This window comes from Barbatula barbatula (genome assembly GCF_947034865.1).
Source record: "Barbatula barbatula genome assembly, chromosome: 24".
Taxonomy (NCBI): domain Eukaryota; kingdom Metazoa; phylum Chordata; class Actinopteri; order Cypriniformes; family Nemacheilidae; genus Barbatula; species Barbatula barbatula.
Genome location: NC_136787.1, coordinates 15674651 through 15687213, shown reverse-complemented (window position 1 = coordinate 15687213; position 12563 = coordinate 15674651). Strand labels below are relative to the sequence as shown.

At 39.3% G+C, this 12563-nt stretch overlaps 1 protein-coding gene across 3 annotated transcripts in view; it reads left to right on the top strand.

Moving 5' to 3' along the window:
* The first annotated feature begins 425 nt into the window (after nucleotides 1–425).
* The window catches only part of myo18aa (myosin XVIIIAa), a 37535-nt gene continuing 25397 nt past the window's right edge, over nucleotides 426–12563 (top strand). For 2 of the 3 annotated variants that reach the window (XM_079448014.1, XM_079448015.1), the window contains exons 1-2: nucleotides 426–616; nucleotides 1570–2685. In XM_079448014.1, coding sequence (XP_079304140.1) covers nucleotides 1687–2685 — 999 coding nt within the window. In that variant the 5' untranslated portion in view covers nucleotides 426–616; nucleotides 1570–1686. The remainder of the gene's footprint in view (nucleotides 617–1569; nucleotides 2686–12563) is intronic. The other variant, XM_079448013.1, reaches the window with a different exon arrangement.

The window sequence follows — 12563 nt, the reverse complement described above, 5'->3', positions numbered from 1 at the left end:
ATAGATGTCGTAATGAATCACGTAGTTTGGTCTGTACTAGCATCTTTTTTTCTAGATGTCGTCAGAGTTCTTTACTAGAACATCTTCCTAAAGCGTTTTGTTTTTTCCCAGTTATAAACCGAGACGTTTTACAAGTACAAAAGTTTGATGTCCAGAGGAGGGCGCTATCACTCCAAATATGACACGAAAGAGCTGTCATAGCAGCCAAATGTGTTTGTGAACTTAAGTGTTTATTCAAAACAATAGTAGTAGGTGGTATGATTGAATTCTTAAATGAGTATATAACAGATACTCGTTTATATTAAATGCACATGGTTGCAGCTTGCTGAATAACTTTGCGTTAATATGTACATCTATGTTGATATAGATACGTACAATATATACATAAAACACGTTTAAGTTGTGTTGCATTCGGTATGTCAACCAGAACAGAATTATCTAGTTTTCAAAGCACCTCAATCACGCAGAAGGGAAACTCATATCCAGTAGGGGTCAGTGCGCGGGTGCGCGCTCAGCCGGTGAGCGCGGCACTGACCGTCAGAAGCTCCAGAAGCGTTTCCACAGGACCATTTCAGCCTACCGGGTATCGCTAGAGTATTCCAGCACTGTTTCAACGGTGAGTTGTTTTTCTCTTTATCAACCATTGTTTGTATTTCTCTGTACAGTTGAACAGATTGTCAGTTGGGTGAATGCGGAATAAAGAGGCTTAGAAGTGCATTACGCGCACTTCCAAGACATTTCCAAAGACAAATTATGTGATACAATTAATAGAAGATCAAGGCATGGTTGTATATAAATGCCGAATATGTAACGTAATGCAATATTGGCACGAATGCAGATTTATATTGAAAGCTGAACCATTGCATGCATAGTTTCACACGAAGCGAAAGTCCAATGGCAGATGCGGTTCCGGTGAGATCGACAGTGCTTGCACCACAGATGTACAAATATAATGTTAAATGCGGTTTTGGTTCACAAATGAAAGTTTTAATTTCATTGAAAGAGGAAGACAGGGTGCGTTTCAGCGTTCAGCTGGAGATGAGTTTCAGGAAGTGACTGTTTGGATGATGTTTCGCTTTATTTGGATGATCCTTCAAAATCATCGATTTCAGACCGTTGGAGATAACTCTTCTTTTATATAATAGCTATTCCACTGTTTATTCGATTTTGTATTTATTGTTGTTGTTAGAAACAGCCGTTCATCCCTCTGCCGTTTCCTTTATTGCTTACCTGTTAGGAAAGGTGGGAACAGCCAATGGCAGCGTGTTACGTCACGCGCTAGGCTTTTGTCACGTTTACGTTTATTCTTTTTGAATAATAAATGGTGTGGTTTAGTTTATACAAGCACAGCTTCAACAGATATCACAGTGAAACAATATCATGATGGTTGGGTGATTTATTTACTTATTTTTGGGAAAGCAGATAGATGAAACAGATGCCTACACTATAAATATATTACAATTTGCTTGTACAGATGATATGTGTTCAGTGAAAGTGTATTTTTTATTTGATATTGATCAATATAAATATGTGTTTCATTGCAAACAAGTAATGTTTTGTGTTGAACAGGTGGGCTTTAGCTGTTGCCGATGTGGTCTTGTGGAAGTGGTGCTAGGAGTGACTGAATACCAACATTGATTGTCAATACTAACATTTCATTTGTGGATTCCTTATCTGGGTCAAATCATGTTCCACTTGATCAAAAAAGACAAAGTCAAAGATGGAGCGAAAAATGAGAAGAAGGAAAAGAAGGAAAAGAAAGAACGGATGTCTCAGGCTGAGCTGAAGAGTTTAGAGGAAATGAGCGTCAGGAGAGGTTTCTTCAACCTTCATCGCACCAGTTCTAAACGGGAATCAAAAGGGAAGCTGGAGATTTCCAGTCCCATCCCAATCAAAGTGTTGGGAAACGCAGAGCTCAGCCTGACAGATGTTGACATGGGGAAGGTCGGAAGTCAAGGTCACATGACCGCCTCAAGTTCTTTCAATGACATAAAAGTGGCGCAAGATAGCAACCAGTCTTCACCTATCAAGGAAAAGTTGGCCAAACTTGGATCCCCAGCAAAGCGAAACTCCCAAGTTGGCCAAATCATAAAGCGTCTTTCTTTCTCACAAAAAAGCAAAGAGCCAAGTCCCTCTGGGTCTACCACACCGTCAGGCCAGAACTCTGCCAATCCCTCACCTCTCGTTGAGGTCAAACCATTCATTCCACAGCTCCTTCAGGTAAATGCGTTCCACCAAACTTCTCAGACTAAGAAGGTCCAGATCCCTGAGATTGTGGAGAGTACCTACCCAGCAGATCTGCGCCTGCCCGCTTTGGCACCTCCGCAGGTTCCCACGGCCAGAGAGTTGGAACTTCAACGACGCAACACGGGGGATTTCGGCTTTTCTCTTCGTCGCACCACTGTGGTGGACCAGCAACCCGATGGGTCGCTCTTCCGTAGGGTGGTCCACTTTGCCGAACCTGGCATTGGGAAAAAGGACCCCACTTTGGGTCTGGTGCCAGGTGACCGTCTCGTAGAGATCAACGGACAGAACGTGGAAAGTAAAAACAGAGAAGAGATTGTGGAGATGATCAGGCAGTCTGGAGAGACGGTACGACTGAAGGTTCAGCCTATTGTGGAGTTGAGCGAGTTAAGCCGATGCTGGTTGAAGAACACCAGAAAATGCGACCGGGAGGTTTGCGAGGTGAGTGTGTACCTGAGATATGAAAGTGTGTGTTGCCGTTATGTCTGTGACCTAAGGTGACTACTGTAACTGTCAGGTAATCTGATAGTTTATGGGTATGTTATGCACTGTATGTTCAGTCACTTCCCACGCAAAAGATAGGTTACAGCCTTAAGGTATTCTGTGAATTCAGAGCAAAACGTTGCATTCCTGTTGAAACTGAAAAGGACGTTGCTGTTGATGTCATCAGTGCAGAGTTTCACCGAGATAGCTTGAAGAGATTGTCTTTCTCACCCATAATGCATGTTTCTTTGTAGAACCGTTAATGGAGGATGGTATGAACTGAACATGTAACAAATAGATAAAAACACTTTAGATAGAATATCTGTCCATACTGATGCACAATATGCTGTTAAATAGACCACTTCCATGGTCCAGAAGCACTTGGTTATACATTTTCTGTTGGTTGTATTGTGTTCACACTTTTTTGCAGTGTTTAAAAACTGAAAGAGGAAGTTTGTCTGGTCCAGTGTTGTTTATGTTTTTCCAAAGTGGTCTAAAGAAACTCTGAAATTAAGTGTTTTATCATATTTGCAAATTTATAGAAGGTTAAGAGAAAATAAGGCCACATCACAACAACAACAAATCAGGAGTAATTCCTCTGGTCTGTTTCCTGGTCCTATTTTTGCACATTTTGGTTTTGGCACTGTTTTTGTAATGGATATTAAAATGATATTAAAATGTCTTTGATGATATAAATCATAAGGTCAGATAGTTTGGGTTGAGGCGACGTGTGGCGCCAGCTCTGATTGTTCATTGAATAGTCTGTCATCACGGTTCTTCTGCTATTTCAAGACTTCAGCTGCCATTGTCTCATAAAGCGCATGCTGCAAACTCGCGTAGAAAGACACAATGGTAACACTTGCATGAGTGCTTGACATTTGAGCAAATAATGGAGAAAACAAACTTCAATTGACTTAAATCATGGTTGTGTTGGATATAAGATTTTGCTAAAATATAAATAATATGTTTGACTGAGACAGTGAGGATTCCCCTTTTTTTTCTTAAACTGCATTGTAAAAAACATATCGTTGGATTTACAAAATGTGTTCAAAAACTTTAAAAACTGCGCAAAACTAACGCAAACAAACACTTATAATTAATTGAATCCTACTAGTTGTTTTTTAAAGTGTGAATTTAATTGATTCTGATTTAATTATGTCCTGGCTAAATTACAGAATTTTACAATAACATTCTCAAATAGTCTGTGACGTCTAAACCCTATCATTTTCGTTTGATCAAGCTTAACACAGAACCAGATACCTATGTGAAGTCACGTTTTGGTCAAGCCAATTAAAGGAGTTTGGGTCACATGATCCCAGCGCTGGTCTGAGTCAGTGATCACTCCAGCTAAACCTGTTGTAGTGGTGGTTTGCTTATGTTTGAATGGGTGTGTGTGTGGACAGATCTCTGCTCTTTCTGCTAATGGATAACCAGAGAAATATCAGTGTCAAAGTCTGTGTGTTTTTTAAGAACACCACCATGTGGGACTGGACCTTTTATGTGTTACTAGGTGTAAAGTAAGGCAAAATAGCTTTGGGTAGATATTACAATTATACAATTAAGTCAATTACTTGAAAAAATGTGCTTCACAATGCCATAAAAGAAACTTTTTCGGCCATATAGAATCTTTAACATATTTGTTGTGGAAAAAGGTTATTTAGATTATAAAAAAGAAAGAATGGTACTTATAAGTTCTAATAAGTATAAATGGTTTGTATAAATGATTCTCTGGGGAACTAGAGATGGTTCTTGTGTGACGTTGCGGTAAAGAGCTTTTATAATGCCTGTATTTTTAGTCAGGAGTCCTCTGACTTGCTTTAAAGGACCTTTACAATGTTATATGCTTATGCAATTAGTTATTATGATTTTAAATATTTTGTAAATACGATTTGATGACGCGCATACAGTAAGATTGGTTTTACAGCATTTTTAATGTGGATAATATAAATACGCTGTGTTTATTTTAGTTTACCTTATGAAATACATGACCATTATCTAAACGTAGTTAAAGTTTAGTTTTTTCATGTTAGCTGTTGTCTTAACTAATGTCAACATATAAAATGTGACCAAAAATTGTACATATTTTAGACAGACCCCTGGTTGCATAATCGTGGCCTTAATCATATAGTAACATTTATGCGCCCTAGATTTTGCCTCTGGCAAATATGCCTGGACAACAGTAAGAAATGAGAACACATCACTTCGCAAAATCTGGGGCATTTCACTCGGTACCTTTTCAAAAACACTAATACCCAATATTAATAATATTGGTTATTAATAAGAATATTAATAATATTGGTATACACAGTAAAATGATTTAAAATGTTGTTCAATGTCTTCAGTTTTAGTTTAATGATGTCATTATGACAGTGGTAGGAGATATCTAGCCTGCCTACTGGGCCCAGGTTGTGGGGGGCAGGAGTCCCGCTGGGGTTTTTACTGTCCCACTTTAAAGCATTCTCACTCGAGATACAGAAAAAGACCTGACATATTTGGGATTGGCCTAGAAGCACTTACTCTATATAAAGATTCAGTTTCTACAAAAATCTAAAGTGTGCCACTGTGGACGGCTGGATGTGTTACTTGTTGAAATGAATGTGTTGTATAAGGCCTTCATTTCCAATGAACACAGGGGTCTCAAGATGCATTTTCCAATACAGAAACACGTCCTGTAAACAGCCTTTAGTTCCTCTGACGGTTTTACAAACTCAATTGAAAACTGATTTCTGTGGGTTGTAAGGCAGCTTATGTGTTCTTACTTACATGGAAGTTACAACAACTTTAGATAATGTGGACAAATGTTACAGATACAGATTCATAGGCTTGTTTAATATGATAAAATATTGTAAATGACTTGATTAAAAGTATAAAGTATGTCACAGCCCTGTTTATAATAAAGGCCAGGGCATCACCGGTACGACAGAAGGTGGAACAACTATCTAACTACAGACCGATTTAAAGACCTGCTTGTACAGTGTTGCACAAAGATGCATAAAAACAGATGTTTCTCTCAAAAACATCCGGAGGGCGTTGCCCTGCGGACAGATAACAGCAGCATGTCTGGTCTCGCTGCTTCTCTCGTGCAGTGATTTCCATAACATTTACATTATGACTGAGGAAAGCGCATGTTTGTAAGAGACAGATTACAATGTGTCACATGCTAAATGTAGAAATCAAAATAGTGAGTAAATAATAACATTTTATGTCATTTTATTCTTTAAAACAAAAAGCAATATGTATGTCAAGGTATGGCAAAAAATGTGCTATATTCTAATGTCATCCTCATGTCATTCCAAACCTGTAAGACTTTCTTTCTTCTGTAGAACATAAAAGAAGATATTTTGAAGAATGTTGGTAACCTAACAACATTGACCCCATTGATTTCTATGGTATGGACGCCAAACCACCAATACATTTCTCAAAATATCTCCTCGTGTTCCACAGAAATTTTTAAACGACATTTGGGTGAAAAGTTATTCATGTACTGGTAGAGATAGAAACCTTTCTGTGCCAACTGCCAAAATGCTCTCAGCCAGAGCTGAAAACCTGCTAAACACAGCTTTGCACAGTCCCACTGCCAAATACCAGTGCAAATCAGCTCAAAAACATCAACTGGGTATTGCACTGTGCTTCAGATCCAACCTGGCAATCCAAATCAGGCTGATCATCGGCCTCTGGCTTGAACTGAAGCCACTTCCTAGACACCCGTGGAGGGTCGAGTCTGCCCGCTGCCCAGGGCCGACTTCTTCAAATGAGCCCTTGTGGGAAACTGACAGCCTTAGAAAGAATTCTGGGTCACCAGCCAGGAAAAAGTCGAGACAAAAAGGGATACATAACAGAGATGAAGGGCATACAGACATTGATGACAGTGGACAGACACTTCCTGTATTCAGTGGATGATGTGCAGCCAAATTAATCCATTACATAATCTAATCTAATTGAGGCAGTCACTGGCGGGTTGTTTCGGAGCAGTTAGAGGACATTCACAGTCTGCAGGCTGCCATGACCCCTAAAAGAGAGCCGCCGAGCCCCCCAAAAATCGTACAGGACAGTTTCTCCAAAAACACAATGGGGGATTAAGAAAAGAGGCATGCTGGCTAAAGAGGATGATTGACTGTTTATGAATTGCATTGTGAAATGCATTGTAGTTCTCTTAATGCGTAATGTTATACAAACGCCAACCTCAGATTTAAAGGGCCATTTTACAACATTTACTAATCTAATACTTTTCAATTTTTTTTTGCATTACAATCTAAATAAATGTGTCATTCCAGCATGACCTGAAAATATTTCAAAGAACATTTTGTGTGCTTTAATAGAAGCAATGAAACCTGACTTTTCAGATCAAAGAGTCAACATGACACAAATGTGCTTATCTGAACAGTGACCTAAACCTTTCTTTGTTTTAATTTTTTCTTCGAAATCTTCAAACGTTCAGATTATAAGCAAGGTTAAATAGATTTTGAATCTTAGATTTCCAACGTTGACTTTTGTACCATAGTCCATTATAAATCATCGGGGCGGGTCACGCTTATGAAAACTGAATAGGTGTTGAAATATAAACAAGGGAGGTTTTTTGCAGATTAGTGAGCTTTGTTTCACATGTTACAGTACGCCTCATTTTAAAAGAGCAAATAAGCTTTTCCATGATATGGCCCTTTAAATCAAGTTCATCCAGTACCTCTCTGTCCTTAAGAGCATCATAGTTCCCAACAGTCACAGGCACAAAAGCCTGATAAAAGCACACAGATTCATTCAGTAGGAGACCAATCCCACGGTTAAGAGGACCGGATAGGGTGTGAGAGTGATACAGTGTCTTCATAAGTGTTGTCATTTTCACAGAAATGCAGCTGAAACCAGTTTATCTGGTAACCATCAGCACGAGCATTCAAAACATGTTAAGAAAAATCACAAGTGCCTCACGTCTTCACTGGACAAATACCTGACATACTAATGGCACACGGCCACAAGCATTCAATGACATAAGAGCACCTGCTATCTCTGAACAATAAAACCCTGATCTAGATTTCTACGTCTGATTGACATCAGTGTTGATATGTATACAATTTCCTCAAAGTCAGTGGCTCTCAAGTTCATAGGCTGCCGTGCTTAGATCCGTCACCAACTGTCCAATACTCTATATCATTGTTAAGGAGCGTGCACGCTCTGAAAAATGACACAAAATGTTCTTTATCAGGCTGTATGGTTTCATAAACAACATTATACTGCGGGGATGTTGAAGGCTTCAATCTGACTGGTTGACAAGCGTTCTATGGGTAGGTCTCTGTGCATTAACTTGCAGTTGAGGTGTTCGAGGTCTGCCGACCGCATTACATTTTCATATCACTTCCCCAAGTTTAAACAACACAAAGGTTATAGTGTAGCCTACAGGCCACCACTGTACACAGCACCCTGCTCTTGATCTGACGTTTATAGGTTAAACTGTATGCAATTTCGTTTCAATAAACAAAGCATTTCAAAAACAAGAAATACATAGAATAAATCAAATAAATAGACAAACAAATTGCATTAATAAACACTGATAGCATACTGGTTCGTTTTCCTCTTCATGTTGCTTATAACTGATAACAAACATATTTGATAGACCTAATTTTTCAAAAGTTTGCGTGATTTGTTTACTGCTGAAGATACGTAGGAATAAATAATGTATTATCACTGCCTCACACACACACCACGTGGCTCAAGCTTCCGAGTCCGTTCGCTCTAAAGGAGACTTGAAATGAGATGCGCTAGAAAGTAGTCCTACCACCAGTGTTTTAAAGACGACAACACGATAAACATTGAAATTAAACATTTGCACAATGTCTCGTGGTGCGGCAATCGTGGTATGGAGCTTGTTAATCGACGTCACGGCGCGTTGCATGCTGGTGCGGCGCCGCCATCTTCGGAGGTTGTTTACTAGCGATTGTTTTGTTTTACTACGAAAAAAATAAAAGTTTTGTTTTACTACGGCTCTCAACTTGCTTTTGCGTACAGCGGTGTGAAGAAGATAAGAAGCGGTGGAAAATATGAATAAATCAAGTGAAACGGAACAACATTGAACTGAGCTCACTTGCAGAAAAGAGCCACCGCGACCTACAAATATGGCCGCGACACCCATCGTTTAACACGGCGTGACGTCAGCGGCACATTCTTTATTAGCGGAATAATTCGTATTGGCCACATTACCACCTCGGGTGTGCATTAACTCTTTAATAATTGAGCAGCCCATCGTCAATTATTCCTTAGATCCCGTATGTGATTCTGTTGAAAAAAGTACTCGGTGAAAGATGCTTCTACTGGCTTGAAAAATATTTGAAATAACTGGTTATTTTAAGGGCCGTAGACTAAAAGATTATTTTGGGAACAAAAAAGAACCCCTTTAAACGCAGTATATGGACTTTTTTGTGCTGCATTAACACTGGGTATAAGCAAACATTGGATTAGCAAGAACAGCCAAGAATAGAATCATCCATGCTTTAAAAGAGGGCGGTGCTACAATGACCACATAACCATAGCAACGGTTAGGCTACTGGGCGGGGCTTGAATAGCCTTTAGACCTCCCACTGTGTAAAATTATGCACTTGTTTGGAGACCCTCCTCCATACTTCAGCACACAGGTACTGTACATTTTGGTGTGTGTCTGTATATGTTCACGTGCACGTGTAATATATAACATTTAGTCCCGACCCCTCCAATCATAGTGCCTGACGTTGAGAAACCAATGTTATAGAGGTTTGATGGAATTCATGTCAGACTTTGATGGTCTAGTATTATAGATATGAATATTGCTCATTGAATTATGTTTAGTGAAAGCAGGCACTTAGAAATGTACTTTCTAGAAAGTCCACTCGAAGATCCATCGGCACAAGAGGGATAATCAGATTATGGAGCCCACCACGTCACCACAACCTATTTCTATGCTGTATGGGAGAGCTGATATGATATTAGTGTTTAAAACCTCATGGTGTGTTTGTGTTATAATGGGCCATAGATATTGTATTGTGTGTGTTAGTAGAGTAAATCAAGCTGCAAATGAAACTAGATTTTTACATTTTGTAATGTCATTGGTGTAAAAACGTGCCATTAAATGTTGTTTCTAAGATGTAAGTGGGTGCTTCTCTGCTGATATCAAATAGAAACCATCCCAGAAATGCTAATAAATTATTTTAAACTATATTTTGGGTTATATTGGTGGGATGTTATCTGTTGGGGATTTGTTTATGGTTTTACAGTAATAGTTGAATTACTTTCATCATTTATTCATTCTCATGTCATTTCAAACCTGTGTAACTTATTGCTTTCTTCTGCAGACACAAAAGAAGATATTTTGACCCATTGACTTCCACTGTGTGGACAAAACAGCCAAGAGACATTTCTCAATATATCTTATTCGGTCTTTACAAGTCTGAATGACACAAGGGTGAATAAATCAGGTCAAAGTGTTATTTTAAATGAAATGTTGTGTTCTGGGGCCGGATTCACAAAACTGTTCTTAAGACAAATTATAGGAAGCTCTTTAGAATGTTTCTTCTACTTTTATTGTTTTTTTTAATTTGCCCCCTGGTCTCTAGATATGTCCCGCATCCCTCAGTTTAGTTGTTTTATTTCACCCGGCAAAAATGATAAATCTGTTCACCTCCTCACAGTCATCTCTCCGTAGCAACAACAGCTGATGAGTTCATATTACTTAACATATTTATGAGCGGTTATAATAGTAATGCTTGTGGTTTGACTCTACAAACATAACTAATTAAGCTTGGCAAATAAAACATCACTTGTGCACATACAAGAGTTGTGCACATACTGCCCTCTGGTGGATGATAGGAACAGCATCATTTTCTTTTCAGTTTTCTGTCTTCCCTGTTAAGATTACGTTTGTGCTTGTGTCTAAAGTATGAGTGCATAATACCTTTTAGAGGCAAGTTCATGTGGTTGATCCTCATTTGTCAGTAACAGTGAAATGCGACAAGTGTGTGTGTTTTGGGTGGGGGCGCACTGGCGGCACGTGGTTATTTATAACCTCGGTGTCCAGCAGCAGCTGTTGCCCACCCCACTCTGCTGCTCAACTTCTCTGTTGCGCTGTTTTGCCTCGCGTTGAGTTGGTTTACTCATGGATGACTACCTGACCACCTGCTTTACCTGACGGGGGATTTGGCGTGTCCACTTTGTGTTTGACAGGTATCAGTGAGAGCCGTTGGACAGACATTTGTGTGTGTGCTGGTTTCTTCCCAGTGAGGCCTCTTCACATTTGCTCTATTTATAGTGAATGTTCTGGCTTGTCTTGAAAGCTTAGTTAGAATCTGCAGTCATCCTGACCCCACGCTTTCACTTTAACAATGCTTGTTTTGCATTAAACGAGCTTTGCCAATAGTTTTTTTTGTCTCAGAAGCTTGATTTACTAATTTGAAGTGTTGTTTTGTGTGATTGGAAAACCAGCCCCACTATTATGCAATGTACTGCTGTGTTTGAGGCAGGTTGTTTCTTGTTTCCTAAGCCTGCTCTCTCTTCATGTTTATAGTTTAGCCAAGAATGTTCAGATACAATGTGATTTAAGTTTAAAGTAGTAGTTCATGTAGACGCATTGTAAAGTATGACATCATTTTAATCTTTGGGTGAATTATAACTTTAATGGATAGTTCACCCTTTCTTCTGTGACACAAAAGAAGATATTTTGAGAAAAGTGGTTTTGTGTCCATGCAATGGAAATCAATGGGGTGCATTGTGTTGTTCGGTTACCAACGTTCTTCAAAGTATCTCCTTTTGTGTTTCGAAGAAGAAGGAATGTCAGACTTTCCCTTCAGATTGAGTAAACACAGTTTTTAATGTAATGCGTTTTAGGCATGTGAAACTCCTTCTTTTTTAAACCACAGAATACTCTATCAAACCCTTGGAGGGTTTGGCATTTGTCATCCTGCCTTGTTTCTGGTGTGCCATATTTGTGGGTGTCGTGATCTTTTTGACCGTCTAACAGATCTAATCTTCATCCCTATTTGTCCTCTCATAGCAACTCACACCGCCAGTCCTAACACCCCAAACCTCGGTTAAGAAGACCTGCTGATCTCTCTGCCTCCCTCTCCTCCCATCTTCCCCACTGCCTCTTCTTTGTCCTGTCCTCTTCTTTCCTCTTCTTCTTTACTCTCATCACTTGTAGGTTCTACCTGCTGAGGTGTTTGTCCTCCAATGGCATTCTCATCTCGTTTCTCGTTTTGGGAGAAAAAGGAAAGTACAAATTATCCGAAGTTATTGTCTTCACATTCATGCGTTTTGAAATGATTTGTCCACATTCAGTAAAAATACATCACAGTATTAGTTCAATTGGCCTTTTGTTTGTGATAATGACAAAGTGGATTATTCAGGGAGGTCAAAGGTCACTTCCATCAGAATACCCCAGAGGATCTGAACTCTTGTTTAAATGTATTATTGTCTGCATCTGCCTTCTTACAGGTGAAAGATGAAAATGTACCGAGTGCAAAAAGCTCCAGTGTAAGTGTTTGAGTGGCGTTTTTGGTGCTCAGATTTCAGATGGGTGTCTGATCTGAGATCAGACTAGCTCACGTGTCCCAGCAGTCAGCAGAGCAGTTGTTACTGTGGTGTGTGGTTTAACTTCTAAATACATGCGTTGTGTTTTCATATAGCATCAGGAATTATTAAAGATCGCATATCACAGGCAGTTTCTGCCAATCTCATATTCATCTTGAGCACCTATACAGTAGTATTGCGTTGTATCTCGTTTGATACACTTTATAAAAGAGAGATACAGCTGTACGATTATTTCCTGGAAAAATGCAGTGAACAGACACACCTAAACTTCACTATCGCAAGAGTACGATCTG